The sequence below is a fragment of the Temnothorax nylanderi genome, unplaced genomic scaffold, assembly GCF_030848795.1.
Source record: "Temnothorax nylanderi isolate EJ_2023f unplaced genomic scaffold, tnyl_v1.0 TNYL_tig1277_pilon, whole genome shotgun sequence".
Taxonomy (NCBI): Eukaryota; Metazoa; Arthropoda; class Insecta; order Hymenoptera; family Formicidae; genus Temnothorax; species Temnothorax nylanderi.
The window spans coordinates 1-15,260 of record NW_027250339.1 but is presented as its reverse complement, the minus strand read 5'-3'; the positions used below and the strand labels follow the sequence as shown (position 1 = coordinate 15,260).

The 15,260-nt window shown below is 45.5% G+C and overlaps 3 protein-coding genes across 3 annotated transcripts; 1 reads left to right on the top strand and 2 right to left on the bottom strand.

Annotated features, from left to right (window-relative positions):
* Positions 1 to 5,842: 5,842 nt before the first annotated feature.
* On the bottom strand, positions 5,843 to 7,007 carry LOC139787112 (uncharacterized). The gene has a single exon (XM_071726200.1). The coding sequence runs from the start codon at positions 7,005 to 7,007 to the stop codon at positions 5,847 to 5,849; it is 1,161 nt and encodes a 386-aa protein (XP_071582301.1). The 3' UTR covers positions 5,843 to 5,846.
* Positions 7,008 to 7,686: 679 nt separating this feature from the next.
* LOC139787113 (uncharacterized) lies at positions 7,687 to 8,514 on the top strand. The gene is made up of 2 exons (XM_071726202.1): positions 7,687 to 7,782; positions 7,854 to 8,514. Exons 1-2 carry the CDS (start codon positions 7,715 to 7,717, stop codon positions 8,425 to 8,427), a joined length of 642 nt encoding a protein of 213 aa, XP_071582303.1. The 5' UTR covers positions 7,687 to 7,714; the 3' UTR covers positions 8,428 to 8,514.
* A 5,590-nt stretch (positions 8,515 to 14,104) lies between these two features.
* On the bottom strand, positions 14,105 to 15,105 carry LOC139787111 (uncharacterized). The gene is made up of 2 exons (XM_071726199.1): positions 15,003 to 15,105; positions 14,105 to 14,922 (listed from the first exon to the last, which is right to left on the bottom strand). Exons 1-2 carry the CDS (start codon positions 15,103 to 15,105, stop codon positions 14,105 to 14,107), a joined length of 921 nt encoding a protein of 306 aa, XP_071582300.1.
* Between the last annotated feature and the right edge of the window lie 155 nt (positions 15,106 to 15,260).

Sequence of the window (15,260 nt, the reverse complement as noted above, 5' to 3'; positions counted from 1 at the left end):
GTGTACGTTTCGAGAACGTGTATGTGTACTCGAAATCGTTGCAACAGTCGAAATACCGATATTTGGAGAATATACTAACACCGATAGAAGAAATCGGCTACTTTACGTTCTCGAATAACAGTGACGTCATTCCACCGAGCGAGGCGCTCCCGAATTCTATTTTTATCTTTGATGACGTGGCATGCGACAAGCAGGATACGATAAGAGAATACTTTGCAATGGGCCGGCACGCCGACGTTGACTCCTTCTATCTTTGTCAGACGTATGCAAAGATACCGAAGCATCTTATACGCGACAACGCGAATTTATTGATTCTGTTTAAACAGGATGGTACCAATCTGAAACACATATTCAACGATCACGTAAACACAGATATGTCATACGATGATTTCAGCAAATTGTGTGATACATGTTGGCAACAAAAGTATGGATTCGTGGTGATAGACAAGGACAGCGCGATTTCGAATGGTCGATACAGAAAAGGATTTAACGACTTTGCGATACCGAAACGCGGTTAGTTGTTGTCGACGCGCCGATTGAACAACGTTATCGCAACATGGACAGCGGCGAGGAGATTAGAGAGCGCGAGAGAATAGCAAATCAAATTGCGAAAACGAGCGATTCGATTCGCAAAAAGTATCACGCCTTGAAAACGGGCAAAATGGAGGAAGATATCGCGTTGGAGAGACACTTTAAGCCCATCATCGAGCCTCTAAGGCAGATTGCCGAAAACACCGTTGGCAAAGAATCTGACGTGTCAAAGATTGAGAATGAAACGGCGTGGGAAGACGAAGAGCCAAAGTTCAAACGAAAACGACCAAACGCCTCGTTTAACGACTCTGTAATGGCTTCAACTCCGGTTACGTTGAAACGATCGATAAATGTGCCATCTAATTTGAGCGAAATAACCAAAATTTTACAACCGCATAAATCGAAACGATCGACAGGTCCATTGAATGAACCACCGATAACCTCTGCGCCTTCCGTGCGGCCCACAATACTCGAATCACTCGCAAACGAAGATGTTTTCGAAACCACGGATGACTCACTCGTGACGTCCGTTCGACAGCAGTTGCAAACATCTGAAGGTCGAGAAACGTTGCGAGATCACTTTGGTCTATTGGGTCAAAAGTACGTCGGGGCAGTTCTGAGCGGCGATCAAGAAAGCGGTATAGACACCGTATACGGCGTTTATTTCAGCAACGATGGAATGATGCTCGGTAATAAACGTTTTGACGTGAACAACGCGGACAACATAATTATCGACGGCATACGATACGCTGGCACACGCGGTCTTTACGAGTTGATCTTTAAGAAATTTCCCAATGACGATATCTACACGGTGGACGATATGCAAACATACAAGAGCATTCTGTTGACGACGAGTGCTCATAAGCGCAATTATGATGCTCACGCTCGAATAAATGGCAACAGGGGATACAAGTACACACAAATAATCGCACCGTTGATTTCGGGTAAAAAAGCTGGAAAAGGTATACCGCGTGCCATGACATTAAACGGCAACAAGATCGACCATATAATTGCATCGTCGATTTCGGGTAAAAAAGCTGGAAAAGGTATACCGCGTGCCATGACATTAAACGACAACAAGATCGACTATGTTCATTGGGACGATCCCAACGAGCTTGTAGATCGTCTCCGATTGCTCGAAGCTTCGCGCCTAGCGGGTCACACCGGTCACGATAACGAGATCCTGTCGATTATCGAGGAACTTCGCGAGGCTGGACTTATTATAAATTAAACCGCGCGTCGGCGAGTCGTTCAATCAACATCGAAATGCCGATCAACAAGTTTGGTATATCGCTCGGAAGAGGCGGTGCGGAACCGTACTATCAATGGAGCGGATTAATCAGAAATTACGTGCGCGATAACGCTCTTTGCATGGTCGCCACCGACTTTGACGCGAAATCGCGCAAGATTCGACGGATAGCGCCGCCTGTAGATGATGGCGATGCCGCCAATAAACGTTACGTGCAGCAGAGCGTGCAAATTTTGAAAGATCAGCAGGATGAAATCGAGAGAAAGATGGCCGCATTCCAGAATAACGTGCAAATTACCCTAAACGAACTTCAAAAGATGATTCAAGATGTAATTGCGAATCATCGCGAATAGATAAGAACGTACATCTGATCTCTGCGTCAGTTGCGCGTCAGCGTCATGGCTAGTAAGAAGCAATCAACTGAGAAACGGAGGCTGGTGGAAGAACTACACGCTCCTGCGAGAAGAAATTTTTCGCGAAGACGCGTCATAGTGCGCGGATACGATGACCTGTGGCAGGCGGATGTGGTCGAGATGCGTCCATACACGCGATTCAACAGAGGCTACTACTACATACTCACCGTTATCGACGTGCTGAGCAAGCACGCATGGGCCGTACCGCTCAAGGCCAAGAGCGGAACCGAGGTTACTACGGCGATAGCGAAAATAATTCGAGACGGCGGAAGATGTCCGAAAAATCTGCAGACTGACAAGGGCAAAGAATTTTACAACGCAAACGTGCAGAAACTCTTGAAGAAACATAATATCAATCACTATTCGACCTATTCCGTAATGAAGGCATCGGTCGTCGAACGATTCAATCGCACGCTCAAGAACGATATGTGGAAAATGTTTACGCTCAACGGAAATTACAAATGGATCGACTCGCTGCCGGGTCTCGTATCGGATTACAACGCGCGAAAGCATCGAACTATCGGTATGCGACCCATCGATGTTACCCCCGCGATCGCCGACAAGCTCCTAACAACGGTGTACAGCCACGTAAAGATCGCTGCTCCCGCGCGATTCAAAGTGGGCGACTCGGTACGCGTGAGTAAATTCAAGACAATCTTCGAGAAAGGATACACGCCAAATTGGACCACGGAGGTGTTTAGAATCGTCAAAGTGCAGAAAACTAATCCCGTGACGTATCTGTTGGAAGATTCCTGCGGAAAACCCGTCGCCGGCGGCTTCTACGAATACGAGTTACATTGCGTTGCCAATCCCGACGTGTATCTCGTTGAAAAAGTTTTGCGCAAAAGGGGGGATGAGGTTTATGTAAAGTGGTTAGGATTTGATAATTCACACAATTCATGGATACACAAGAATAATGTATTGTAAAAATTTATTACAATATAAAAACATATTATACATACAAATGAGTCATTTATTTACATAAATATCTAAATGTATTTACAATTGTATTTTACAGTGGTATTTTATAATGCCCCCATGGCAGCGTCTCGGTAGAACCGGGTATAATGTATCGTTTATCATCGTACGGACTTAGAGCTATTTTCGTTTCGGACACGGTGTATACCTCGTGCTGTTTGGATCTTATGCAGGTCTGCTGTCGTGTCATTTCAATTTCGTCGCGCAGACACCGCGTGTAATCGTCGAATGTTATCGACCTGGCTACGACGTTACTCTTAACACCTTTAGCTTTTTTCGTATCTTTCATACCGTCTACTCGCAAGGCGTACATCTTTGCTCTAAGCCCGACGAATTCGGTCATTATCGCACCGTTATTTTCGTCTTTCATTAAGCCCGGAACTTTTTTATTGGCGAGTGGGATACCGTACGCATTATCGACCGCGTAATCGCTTGTGTCAAATCTAATAATGTGGCGCTTCATGGTGTCATACACATCTTCGCACTCGATGTGATAAATGAGACTGTCAGTATCGGTGTACGTGACTTTACACTTGTCGCGATACAACGGTAACATGTACTCGTGATGAAATTCGTACAAACATGTCTTGGATATATCGAGGATGCACATACCCACGTAGATTGGTTTGTCGAACTTCACCTCGAGTTTTCGCATTTCTATTGCTACTAAATTCTCCGAAAAGACGCTTCGGCTATGAAAATTTGGTTTCGCGATCAATGCCTCCGCGCCGTATCTACCCTCCCAATGAGTCACGAGTCGCACGTCAACGTGATTGCGCACATTCTCCATGGTTTTGCCAAACACAGCATTGTTCATCAATTTGTATAAATTTTTCTCGAAATCATTCTTGGCCAATGTTCTAAATTTCGTATTAAGTTCTATATAATCGCGAAGCCATGGAGATTGCGCGAATTTCAATATGCGGTGAATCTTTGATATACGGAGACCGTGACGAGTACACTGCTGCAGGTTGCGATAATGTATTACATAACGTTTCTTATCGTATAATGTTGCGAGGAGCTTGTCCTGCCGCTTACCGGGTGGTTTATCACGCGTCGGACAGAATGGTAGGTCAGTGTGCGCGTCGTGAAGATGTTGCGGATATTCCAAGTCGACTTCGAGAATGTAGCCTATCGTGGAATCCACCGCAACATCCATAACATTAAAATCGGTTACGTCGTCGACCCATTGAAAATCTGCGTAAGGCAATGGTTGACACATTGCCCAGCCGTATAAGTTGTTTACGTCAAAATACATCAGATATGACGACGGTTTCGATGGATCGTACGACTGCATGTACTTGTTGTTGGCCAGCGCGTATCTGTTTGAACATTGACTCAAACCGCCGCGTATACCGCGTTCGATAAACATGACCATGTCAATGTCGGTGAGCAATTCGAAATTGATACGCGTATGCTTCAACATAGCGTCCCACGTAAAACCTGGTAGAGTATAATAATATGCCGGATCGAGTCCATAACTCGCGACGCAGCTATCGCGAAAATTTTCAAAGATATCGGCCAACAGCAAGACATCGGTTTTGAGATATAAATCGCTGTAGTCACCGAGCGTTCGAATGGAGAACCGCTGCCAGACGTTGACGGCGTGCGCGTAATCGCTCTCGGATACGGTGTCACCTGTCAATGAACTATAAAACGAGTCGCGCGGTGGTAAACACGAGTCCTCCAACTTTTCGACGCAGTCAATGTACTCATACGGAAATACGCCTTTTCGTGTCAGCAAATCAAAATTTTCTGCGGATATTTTACAAAATTCGCGTTGCAATATTCGCAGTTTATCCTTGCTTAGATAAGATGCCAATTTGTCGAGACTAGCGGTGAGAAACTTGTACGAATCGATAAATCGCAATTTGACGCAAGTTTTCTTATCTTTATCTTCGGTGCTTTTAACGTTTTTTGTAAATGAAATGTATTTCTCTTTTGTGATTGGGAGCAAGTCTACATGTCCTTCGTACGCTGTTGCTATTTCCGTTATAATAAAATGTGCGTCGTAGCCAGATAAATTATGAAAAACTATGGGAATGCAATGCGAATCTTTGTAGTTTAGATTACAGTTTGAGTGCGCGGGACCTCTGTACTGACCGGTCAGATGACAATGATCGCGTACTCGCACGTCGTCTGGCTCGAACGGTTTTTCGCACACGTGACAGTGCGTTGCGCTGTTAAACTTTTCCCACTCGTCTCGCGTGAAATTCGCCATGGGTATATTAGTGGACAAGATTGTCTTTACGTCGTGAGCTAAACGTCTTAGCTCCTCAGCGAACCACGCGACGCAATCCTTATCGCGACGAAACCGATACATTGATAGCGAGTCGTCGTACGAGCAGCGCACGTAGTACCCTATGCTAAACACGCGATGATGTTGATATGTGTACCTGGACGTTTCCGGATCCGCTTCCATCTTCTCCAGGGTACATTCAAGGTCGGCGTATACGATAAACGGAACTCGTTCCTTCCTGCCGTGATTTTTAAAGGCCAACCACTTGTCGTTATCGCTCGGTAACTTGATCGCGCAGTCGTTCATCTCCTGACAGTCGACGGTGTGGGCTTCCAATTTCTCGCTGGAGCTGAAGTAGTGCAAGCATCTGTAAATAAAGAATTTTTTTTAATATATTTTTACGTAAAAATTATTTATTATTTATTAGGATGTATACTCACCGATCGCAAAAGTATTTTTTGTTCTTTTTCTTGCTCAATTGCGAGCTCACGAGGCGGGACAGGTTCTTGATCCATGCAAAATGTCCCACGTTGTCGTCCTGCATGTACAGCAGATTTACATGTCTGTTCATCTTTCGACCAGTAACCCGTATTGGCAAGATCGCAAGTTCCTTGTTTTTTTTCTCGATACCGTACACATTGATGGAGATGTCGTTGTGATCTTCAAACCGTTTAATTTGATCCAACGTCATTGGAAATTTAATGTTTGTAAGATTTAGCACCGACGTGTAATGAGGATACGACGATTGCAGATCTGCATTTCTTTGGGTTGGATGCAGAGCAGCCACCACTGACCATGCGAAACATGCATTGCCCATTGATCGCACGTTTATCACCGCTCTCTTCATTTTAATTTCTCGCGGTATTTCCACAAAACACCCCGCGTGCAATGGATTATATTTGTTTATGTTAACTGTCAAATTAAGTATACGCGACAACGCCCATCCGCTATCACGTTCCTGGAATTCCTCCAGCGATGCTAGGGTAGGCTCGATGACGTGTCGCTTGTACCACTCACACAGATCGGACTCACGAAAGAGTTCATAGTTTCTCGTTGCGATACTTTTATTCGCGCGTTTGTCACCCGCAACAAATTCACCATTAAACATTGTGTTTATTTTTACATTGTCATGTCGTTGCATGACGTTCCGCACATGAATGAGTACAATGTCTCTCGCATCTTTGAGAAATTGATGAGGGTCGATGTGTTTGGAATTTATTACCACACCGGTCAGTATACGACTTTCAAAAGCCGTATCTATCTCGCGCCATCTGAGTCCTGTCTCACTCGCACTGTATCCTGCACCCACATGCACAAAACGTTGACGTACCGAGTCTTTCAGACCTTCGAGTCGTGCGATACAGGCGACCAACGACTGTTTGAGACCGATCGATAATCGTGGCCGTTTAATTCGGCTTTGTTCTTCCAACGATTCGATAAACTCGTCGCATCGTTGCTCCCACGCGGCAAAGTCTTCCCTCGAATTTAAAAGGGTGGATTGGTCCAACAACTCTTGCTCCATGTTCCTCTTTCTGACACAATTTGTTGCACTCGCGACTTCCAGTCCTCGACTACTAAGCGTATCACCCAGATTCATCAATTTATATTCTACTAATGATGCATCGTTTGTTTTTTTATCATATCTAATTTTATCTCAGCATCCGTACATTTACGCCTTCCGAAAAATCTACGATTTGCAGTTTTGCACGTGTGCGATGAAATCATTGCGAGACACGTATGTTCATGAAAACGATATCGCGCCATTGACTTTCGGTGATTTGATCTGTATCAATGCAGCAGCCGTACATCGGCGCTATTTGCAAAATTTGCAGTTTTGCACGTGTCCGATGAAATCATCGCGAGACATGTATGTTCTTGAAAACAATAACGCCCCATTGACTTATGTAAAATTGCAGAATTTGCAGTTTTGCACGTGTTCGATAAAATCATCGCGAGACACGTCGCGACATGTTCTTGAAAACAATATCGCGCAATTGACTTATGCGAAATTGCAAAATTTGCAGTTTTGCACGTGTTCGGTGAAATCATTGCGAGACACGTATGCTTTTGAAAATAAATCATATTTGATGCTATTGCCCGATGAGGTGATCTCATCACGAATGTTCTTGACAAAGATATCTCATTTAACATATATGTGGTGGTGGTCACCATGCAGCAGCAGCCGTACAATGGCGCTATTTGCAAGATTCGCATTTTTGTACGTATAAATAGTCTACGAGGATTCTAGAGCGCAGTCAAGAGTTTGATACGGTTCGAGTACGTCGCAAACAGCCTCCAGTTACGATGTACACTCATGGTGCGAACTACTACGTTCCGATTCAGGATGAAACGTGCGAGAAACAGCACAATGAGTAAGTACCGCTAATTTTCGTATATGCTTGTGCAAAAAAAAACTTTTATAAACATAATTGTATTTTTTCAGTTTTGATAAACCCCGCTACACGCCTCGTATTTTGGGAAGGAGATTTGCCTTGACATCGACAGCGTATAAATTTTTGGATGTCGGAATCAACGCGGGACCTATGTCCTCTGTGGATATACATATTGGTGATAACCGAGGCAATCGGATAATTCTGCCTCATGCAACGTGGGTGACATTCATCGAAAAACGTGCAGATATTCAGCGACTCGTGCAGTCATCGGCGCCATCATCGCTAGCGTTTCGAGATCTGGAACTCGTTAAAATACGTGACGCAGATATTGTAAAGTTGACATCGTGCGACACCAGCCTGTACATGAAACCGTCAACCGTACTCTTCCTGTTCGAACTAGAACATTGCGTCGAAAATGTATATTTTCAACTATGTCAAAATGTTCACGGCGTAAGTGAAAAATTTAAACAATTTGTAACAATTTTACGTCAAAATTGTATTACCGATAAATGTAATGCAGTTAGAAGCTTGCATGAAGTTTATGATAAAAATTCGCTAATAGATTGCGAACTGTTGGCGTATGCTGCCGATACTATTGTGTATAATGCGCTACATGATAAATAAATGCATATAATATGGTTAAAAAAATTTTAAATATTTTTCCTTTTCATTTACCGTTCATCTCATTCCCTATCATTAGAATTAAGCTGTCTTCGTTTATCGTTTACTTAAATGTAATATTAAAAATTAAATATATATATTAAGATCTAAACTATTAAATATCGTCGGCGAAGAAAAGATATGCGATCGTGGGCGAGAACGCGAACGGGGCCGGGAGCGAAAGAGACCGCGAACGGGGGAGAGGGATCGCGCGCGACCGTGAAGACGCGCGCGAACGGGGGACGGGGGCGCGAGAGAACATCTACGAGGGGGAGATAACGCGAGCGGGAGCGTGCCGTGTGACGTCACGCGGACCGACGCGGCCGTTGCACGCGGACTCCGCGGCGCGGCGAAAACGCGGTCGCCCCTCCCCGCGGCGCGGCGAAAAGGCGAACGAGGGTCCCCTCACCCCGCGGACCCCTCTCCCGCGGCGCCCGAAAACGCGAACGCGGGTCCCCTCACCCCGCGGACCCCTCTCCCGCGGCGCCCGAAAACGCGGTTCCCCCCTCCCCCCGCCCGCGGCGCCCGAAAACGCGGTTCCCCCTCCCCCGCCCGCGGCGCCCGAAAACGCGGTTCCCCCCTCCCCCGCCCGCGGCGCGGCAAACAACGCGGTTCCCCCCCTCCCCCTCCTCGCGGCGCCCGAAAACGCGGTACCCCCCCCCCCGCGGTATACCCCCCGCCCCTCACCCCCCCTCGCCCACATTTCATTTAGAACCCGCCTAGCTTACCTACTTAGGGGATGAGGTTCGGGGGAAAAATTTCTCGAGTATTTCGATACTCAGTCGGAGAAGGGGAGAGGGTGATCGGTCACGGTAGAGGGTGGTCGAGGTAGAGAACGCGGGGGAAGCAATTCTGTCGAGAGATTCCTCTCGTTATACGAAAGGAACCGGGGAGAAATTGAGGTTGGTGATCCTTCCCGGAACTTTGCAAGTTCCTCGGAAGAACTGGAGAGTAGGAGGTTCCAGAAAGGGGGAGTGATTCTGGGGTATCGGGGAACACCCGATACGCAGGGAACAACAGACAGGTGAGGGAGATGGCGAAGGGGAGAATCGAGGGTAGGGTGGTCGATATGAGGAGACCGTTCGTGTCTTAAAATGAAGCAAGGAGCTGTCGCTCCACTATACGGGCCCGCCTGTTCCGTTTTATCCGATTCCGGATAATCACCCCAAGGACTTGTGGCGGTGCACGTGTGAGTACACTAAAATTGTTTTGTAATTAAAAACCGAAAGAGGGAAGTTTTAGAGAGAAGATATATATATGTATTCCTGTTATTGTATATACATATATATGTAAAAAAAAGAGAGAGACTAGCAGATATTTCGGACTTACTATTGCTGACGGTGATGTAACGATTGCTCTCGGGATGTAACGTCTCTGGGTCAGTAATCGCGACGGTGAAGCTGGATCGAGGATTCTTCTGGACCCTTGGTTCGTACTGTGACGCGATGAATTGACGCGCACAGAATTTAGTTATAATAGGTTGACAGCGGGGGTCGAGACCAGAAGCGATTGTATAAATCCCGTAGACGCGGACTTTACCGTTTTGAGTTTCGGAATAAAATCGGTGTCCCGCTGTCGCGGTTTATATGATTTTCAGGAATGGGTTATCAAGGAATATGTCTCACCTTTTGGTGGGTGACCTGTTTTTCGATGATGACTCTTGTTAGTCATCGATTGAAAAACATGTTTTTCTCACGGATCGAGACGCTAGATTTCGAAATTTCTATTGTCTCGTCCTTATCTGTTTTCGTCTAGCGCGAAGTGTTTTTCCCGAATTTTCCCCGGGAGTGTATATGACGGCCCGCTCGGCTATTGACCGGCGGCGCAGGTTTCGCAATTTCTCACGGATCGAGACGCTAGATCTCGGAATTTCTATCGTCTTGTTTTATCTGTTATTGTCTGGCGTCAAGTGTTTTTTATGAATTTTCCCTGGGAATGACGGCCTGACCAGCTATTGACCGGCGGCACAGGTTTAACAATTAATACACGTATTTTGTTTGATTTAATGTCGGAAAGAATAATGATTCATTATCATCAGTAACCTGCCGCCGATCGACAAATATTATTCGGTTTTCGTCATCCCAAGAACAATTCAATTTACATCAGAGACGAATTAATTGGTATGAAAAAAAGACATAGTTGCTTTTAAGAAAAAGTATGCAGATGCGTGTTGCAAATTACATATTTTTTCTTAAAGGAACTATGCCTTTTTCATACCAATTGATTTGTCTCATTATTCTGTGCATAAAAGTATTAAAGTAACATTACCGAAAACTTAATGTTTTACAAGATATTTTGTATTTTATGTCAAAATACTAGAACTTTCAAGCCTTAATAATTCCAAAAGTTCTTAACAAAAAATACTTTATTATAATGTTTTGAAAAGCCCTCGAGATTAGCTATAAAAATATGCATTGAAAAATAGGGGTTTCCATTTAAGAAATTAAAGGTGTCGTTTACGTGAGCTTTAAACGACCATCCAAGGTCAAACCAATAACACCATCTTATGTCCCCCTTCGAACCAAACAACTTTTGTCTGAAACATTTTTCTCTCCCGGGCTTGGTTTTCGAGATATTCGACTGGATGGATTAAAATGGTCCACCCTGTATATGTATATAAAAGAAAATGGAAGTTTTTTAATCGATTCCCTTAGGGTTACAATTCTCGTCCATCACTACCCTTCTCCTCTCACTTAACCCTTTGGACCAAAGGCTTAACGTCTCTTCCCGAAAGACGGAGCCCAGTTTGCTCCGCACAAGAGTCTTTCTTGCACGGAGGGCGCAGCTTTCGGAAAATAAATTCCATGTTTACGTGCTCAAGTGGACTCGAACCTGGTTTCTCAGATTACGAGTCTGGCGCTCTACCACTAGACCACACTGCCGCCCTGTGCCTACCGAAAGTTCGGGGCCACCTAAATAATTTGTGAATGGTTTGAAATATAGGATTGAAATTTATAGGGATACAATGGGATCACAAAGTCTATTATTTAACCACAAAAACAACCACCACCATCCCCCCGGGGGCCGGGGGGAGGGGGGAGCCAAAAAATCTTAAATGGCATGTGGGGTTGAGTGAGGGCTCGTTCGAAAGGGCTTTCCGAGACGAAAACAAGGCGAGGTCGTCAAGGTCTCTACAATTTTTTTTCGCAGAGTTATGATTATTTGAACATTTTTATTAAGATTTTGCGATAGCGAGGGCCCACGGCGACAACAGAAGAAAGATAAGGCTTCACGCGGGCTCGCGCGTTTCTGTGTGTGTGTGTGTGTGTGTGTGTGTGTGTGTGTGTGTGTGCGTGCGCGCGCGCGCGTGTGTGTGTGTCAGCAGAGATAATGCTGTGCGCAGAGAGGGTTTGGAGTCGTTAACTACCGCGGGAGTGACGAACCGTGGGGTCCTTATCTTTGCTGACACACACACACACACACACACACACACACACACACACACACACAACAGAGAGGGTTTGGAGTCGTTAACTACCGCGGGAGTGACGAACCGTGGGGTCTTTATCTCTGCTGACAAACACACACGCATACGCACGCACGCACGCACGCACGCGCGCGCACGCACACACACACACACACACACACACACACACACAGAAACGCGCGAGCCCGCGTGAAGCCTTATCTTTCTTCTGTTGTCGCCGTGGGCCCTCGCTATCGCAAAATCTTAATAAAAATGTTCAAATAATCATAACTCTGCGAAAAAAAATTGTAGAGACCTTGACGACCTCGCCTTGTTTTCGTCTCGGAAAGCCCTTTCGAACGAGCCCTCACTCAACCCCACATGCCATTTAAGATTTTTTGGCTCCCCCCTCCCCCCCGTCCCCCGGGGGTATGGTGGTGGGTGTTTTTGTGGTTAAATAATAGACTTTGTGATCCCATTGTATCCCTATAAATTTCAATCCTATATTTCAAACCATTCACAAATTATTTAGGTGGCCTCGAACTTTCGGTAGGCACTGTATATATATACAATATATTATCCGTGAAAATTCAAATTTATAATAGATTTATTTTGATTTTTATAGGTCTTCGAAGCGGCTTAGGACATTGAAATTATTAATATCATTTAAATTATAAATAAATAACAATGTTCAACAAAAACCAGAATTACGGATATATACATCTTTATATATGAAAAAAACATATACTATATTATACATATAATAAATTAGAAAAAAGTGACTTATAATTAGTATAATAAAAGAATAAGATACAAAATAAATATAGAATAAATGTAAAATAAATACTAAATAAATGTTAACAAAATTCAATAACAGCAAATGTGATATAAATATAAAATAATTTTTCTACATCGTAATTATACAGGGTGTTCCGAAATTCGAGGGTAATAAAATTGCAGCATGAAAGTTCGTACAAAATTAAGTAATAAAAGTGCATGCCATTTTTTTCATAAAATAGTTTCTTAAGTATAAAGGTTTAAAGTATAACCAATCGTAGGCATTGGATAAAAAGTCATCTGTTCATGTGTCGTGCGTGTGTTGTATTAGATGTCGAATACTTTACGTCAAACAAAACGTTGCCGCTGTATGTACGCGCATACTACCGCACAATCATACTTTTTAACCAATGCGTACGATTGGTTATACCCATAGACTTATATAGATAGACCTGCCCCTGCCGTAAGAGCACGCGTAGGAAGATAAACGGTGCAGACATAGCCCGTGGATAACTCCTCTCTCTTTCTTCTGATCGCTTGGTGGGGATAGAAGTCTAGACTAGTGGGGTGGGAACTAGTAGGGAATAGGGCTGGGTAAAACGCACACATTGCTCGTCAGTAGATGAAAGGCAGTTGGAGGAGAAGGTGCATTGACGCGCACACATAAATTTAGCTGATGCGACAATTCAAGTAAGAGGAAATAATGGCAAAAACATGCTATATCTGTATGAAAGACCTTGGCATGGCGGAAGATGTAACTTTTCATCGGTAAATATTCAATGTGTATTATATTACATTATATAATAAAGTTAACCAAAAAAAAGAACTGTTTTTCATACGTCTCCTCCGTGAGATTTGCAAGTAAAAATATTTATTTAAAACATTTTCTGCATATGCAAAAGAATATTTAGAAATTGTCGTTCTTTATTATATATGAAAAAAGTAGTAAAATGTCAAAATGTCTTAAAAGATTTGAAGGTTATAATAACTATGAACCTTGTTATGTGAAAAAAAATTGTAAACTTTTTTAGAACAATACAATTATAGATTCTGCTTTACGTAAAATTAAATTACTGTACTGTGTCTAAAAATGCCTTTTCCAACATATGCATGCGTTAGATTGGATTGTACGCGTAAATATTGCATTGTGTGTTAGTTGTTACATATTGAAAGCAATCGGAATACATTCCGCCCGCCTCGTATAGTGCAACCTACGATTAATTTTCGCGGACGCGTACGCGCTTTGAAGGCGGGTGTCAACTCGTCGGCGAAAGATTAACTTGCGTCGCGTTACCGCAGCGGCGAGCTACGAATTCGCAGAACAGGAAATGTTTCGCTTGAAGCTAGGCTTTCAACGCGACAAAAAAATCGCTGACGGTTGTACGCGGGAGATATACGCGGCTTTATTTCTTCTACGCGATATACATCAACCACGACAAATCGAGAAAGATTTCGCGATTATTCCTCGCTCTCCGGTGCGTCGCAGTCCGGGAGGAGGACGAGCTTGCTCACGGGCCGCGTGAGCGTCGATGCCGCCGTCCGAACCTTGACGACTCGGATCTGGCCGTCGTCTCCCGGGAATAGCTCCTCGATCCGAGCGAGGGGCCATTTGGTCGGGGGCGTCGTCTCGCTCCTCAAGAGGCACAAGCGGCCCGCCCGCACCTCCACATCGGCCTTGAGCCAACTCGGGCGGTGAGCCAGCGTCTGCAGATATTCCTGGGACCACCGCGCCCAGAAGTGGTCCCGCATCTGCTGGACCTGTTGCCAACGGGACAAGCGAGCCGTCTTTTCCTCCGTCAGCGACGGCTCCGGCACGGCGCTGAGAGCCGAGCCTATGAGGAAGTGGCCAGGAGTGAGTAAACAGAGGTCCTCCGGATCGTCCGTCAAGGCCTGCAGCGGACGGGAATTCAGGCACGCCTCGACCTCAGACAGCAGCGTGGCCATCTTCTCGTAGGTGAGCGTCGCTTCGCCAATCACTCGCCGCAGGTGATGCTTGGTCGACTTGACGGCCGCCTCCCAGATACCGCCAAAGTTAGAGCGCCGCGGGGGGATTAAAGCGCCATGAGATCCTCTCCTCGGCGACGCGCTCGGCGATGCGTCGGCCCTCCTGGCTGCCTGCAGAGAACAGATCGCGCAATTGTGCGTCGGCACCGACAAAATTAGTGCCGCAGTCGCTGTACAGCGTTTGGCACAGGCCTCGGCGAGAAACGAATCGGCGCAGCGCAGCCAGGAAGGCGTCGGCGGTGTAGTCCGAAGCCACGTCAAGGTGTACAGCTCTGGAACATAGACAGAAAACAAGACAATAAATGCTTTAGAGGCCCATTGGCTTCGTCCTTTGGGAGGTCCTCAGCCACACCTGGTCCGGCGTAGTCGACTCCCGTGTTCAGAAATGGCCGAGCGGGAGTTACCCTTGGGCCAGTGAGGCTTCCCATGAGAGGCTGCGGGAGGCCGCCCGCCATCGCAAGCACGTCCACGCAACGCCGAAACAACCTTTCACCAAAGTGCGGCCGCGAGAACCCAGTACTCCTGACGAAGAGCTCCGAGGTCATCTGCCTCCTCCGTGCAACGTCCCGCCGGTGGCACGCCTCCACGATAAGCCTCGTTAAGTGAGACG